This window comes from Juglans regia, chromosome 1 (assembly GCF_001411555.2).
Source record: "Juglans regia cultivar Chandler chromosome 1, Walnut 2.0, whole genome shotgun sequence".
Lineage (NCBI taxonomy): Eukaryota > Viridiplantae > Streptophyta > Magnoliopsida > Fagales > Juglandaceae > Juglans > Juglans regia.
Window position 1 is genome coordinate 11,758,122 of NC_049901.1, and position 2,747 is coordinate 11,760,868.

The 2,747-nt window shown below is 37.2% G+C and overlaps 1 protein-coding gene across 1 annotated transcript; it reads right to left on the reverse strand.

Moving 5' to 3' along the window:
• Positions 1 to 508: 508 nt before the first annotated feature.
• Positions 509 to 2,747, reverse strand: LOC108996096 (probable gamma-secretase subunit PEN-2). The gene is made up of 2 exons (XM_018971869.2): positions 2,459 to 2,747; positions 509 to 669 (listed from the first exon to the last, which is right to left on the reverse strand). Exons 1-2 carry the CDS (start codon positions 2,745 to 2,747, stop codon positions 509 to 511), a joined length of 450 nt encoding a protein of 149 aa, XP_018827414.1.

A 2,747-nucleotide genomic window follows, 5' to 3' on the forward strand; every position in this document is an offset into this window, starting at 1 on the left:
TCTGCACAAAAAACAAAACAAAACAAAACAAAAACAAAAATAAAAACAAAACAAAACTTGTATGAGAGTTTTTATGGCTCTCTGTTTTACAAGTTCTATGTATTCTCTTTCTTTAAGAGCTCAACATCAAACATTTCAAATTCTTTAATCAACATATCCAATAACCGAGTAAATATGACCGAAGTTTATAATTACTACGTTATAAGTAATATAACGTGATATATATATATATATATATATATATATATATTTGAAAACTAAAACTTGGGTGCCGACAAATACGATAGTGCAGTTATAAGGCCATTACTTGCGGTAAAGCAAGGCTTCAATATCAACTTACGTAACAAAAAGGTTCTAGAAAGCCTCAATCAGAACATATCTACATGAATCATGTGTTCAAAATAGAGCAGATCAGGAACACCTGTATATTGTAATACCCAACAAAAAGGGGAAAAAAGGCTAATGCAAACTGTGTAAACGATGAAATTCACGAGAAGAGGGCGTGGGACTAGCTCAAACCAGTCAAGCCTAATCTCTCAGCGAGATTGTACATTACAAGTTGATCCCAAACAGGTCTGAAGAGACGCTCCCCTCCAATTGCAAAAGTAAGGGCCCATGACGAAAGAATAGCTGTGATTACAGCGAACCCAACTGCTGATCTGACAACATCTACAAAATGTAATGTTTATTAATACAACCAAAAAGGAAATATAACGTAGAAGTGCCAATGAAAAAAGGAAAGAAACTTGAAGAGAATAGCAGTTTTTGTATAACTTTTTTTTTATATACATGAGGGTGGGGGGGTTCGAACCTGATTCTCTCATTTGGAGACTAGACCTTATGTCATCTGGTCTAAAGGACCTTGGCAGTTTTTGTATAATTAAGTTGCTTGGAATGTGTTGTGAAAGCCGAAAGGTATATTTCAGTTAGATGGATGCGGGTAATGGACATACGTGTCCCAAAGAAAAAAATAATGCATAAACTATATTGAAGTTCAGTAGATGCGCATGCTTAAGAAATGATCCAATAGAAGGGGGATAGAAAAACACTCTGAATCAACCATCTGAGAAACACGTACTCCAAGGCTAGTCGCCTCAAGCAATGGATACTTAAAACAGTTAAACCACAAAGATAATGGGCACAACATTTAACCATGTGTGCATTTAAAATTCGAGTGAAAACACATGCTCGCAAAAAAAGGCTTTTCTGAATTCGGCTTTCCTATGGATTAGCTTATGCTTGCAATAGGATAAAGGACAAGATGTTCTAATGTAGAATAAAACAAGCCAGAGCTAAGTAATGAGTTGTGGGGAATTCCATTTCCTTTCATGTTTGATGCAAAACCCTACACATAGAATGATCAATCCTATCTTCGCCAAAATGAGCTCAATTACAATGAAAGTTGGTGATTGCAAGTTAAATGTTTCTTATCTTCACATAAATGAGAGTGCAACAGAGCAATTTCTATGTAAGAGGACGGCCACTTGTGTTGTGGTGAAAGGTTTAACAACATGACATCTAATCTAAACCCAACTAAATGAATGTGAATGAGCATTGACAGTAAATGGAATCTTTCTATTCATCAAATAATGATAGAAAATCTCTTTTTTGCCAAAGTGCAATAACTTAACCACCTTAATGGATAAAAGCAATTCATCACTAGTCCAAAACACAAGAAGATAGGTATGGCTGAGACAAGGTATTACTGTCAAAGACTCTTACTGTTGATATATAGTTTCAAAATCATATTGATGCACTAGAGGGGATTACTATTTAGTTTTCATTTTTTTTTTTTTTTTGTGGGGGTGGGGAGACGCAGATTTAGAGGAACATACGTAATGATTATCATCACCTTTCGGGACTCAGTGTTACAATGCAGCTGGCACCTTTGAGGTCCCCAATAAATAAATAATTGTAGGAGTGAAATCTTAATTCTACACCCTCCTTGGAAGTATTTTCCTAAACTAACAAGTATTATAGAATTTCAACTTCACGCCATTACTGAAACCAAAAGTTTGATCCACTTCAACTATAGGTCGGTCACCGACAAGCACCAAACACATCAAATCCCCGATGGGCAAACTGCATTTCACCAATTAGATCAAAGCATACGAGTCATTTCCTTCATCTAAGGTTGGCTCACCAAAAGTATAGTTGCTGTGAAATGTGCAATAGATATTCTGTAAATTTCTTTAAAATCTCTATGCCGACTAAATCATCAATACCAAGCTAAAGACTTTCATAGACACCAACCTGATCCAGTGCCAACAAGCATAACGTCACATAGCCATAGATGTCAACAAGAAGAACTTGAAAATTGAAAATTGAAAACTAACTCCTTCCAAGAATGAGCCCCAAAGTCTAAATTTTTATTTTAATCCCTTCCTAAATTCATGCTCAGTAACGAAAAATAATTCCAATAAAAAAAAAAAGCAACTGAGAAGAGAAAGAGAGATACAATGGTGGATGCGGGGAAAGGAGCGAGTGTGGAGGAGAACGGACCAGAAGTAAAAGCAATTGAGTGCCCAAAGCCAGGGCAGCATCGCGAATCCGAACTTATAGAATCTCCTCGCATAGCTGACCAAGTCTTCCTTCGACAGTTCCAGCGGACCGTCAATGGTGTGCCAAACAGGGGAAGAGCCCGATATTGTTGAGCTCCGGTTAGGTATAGGGTTTCGGTTGTTTGGATTGTTGGGGATGGGGTTGGGACCGGGATCGGTGGTTTGGGTTTGTGAGCCGGTCTCCAT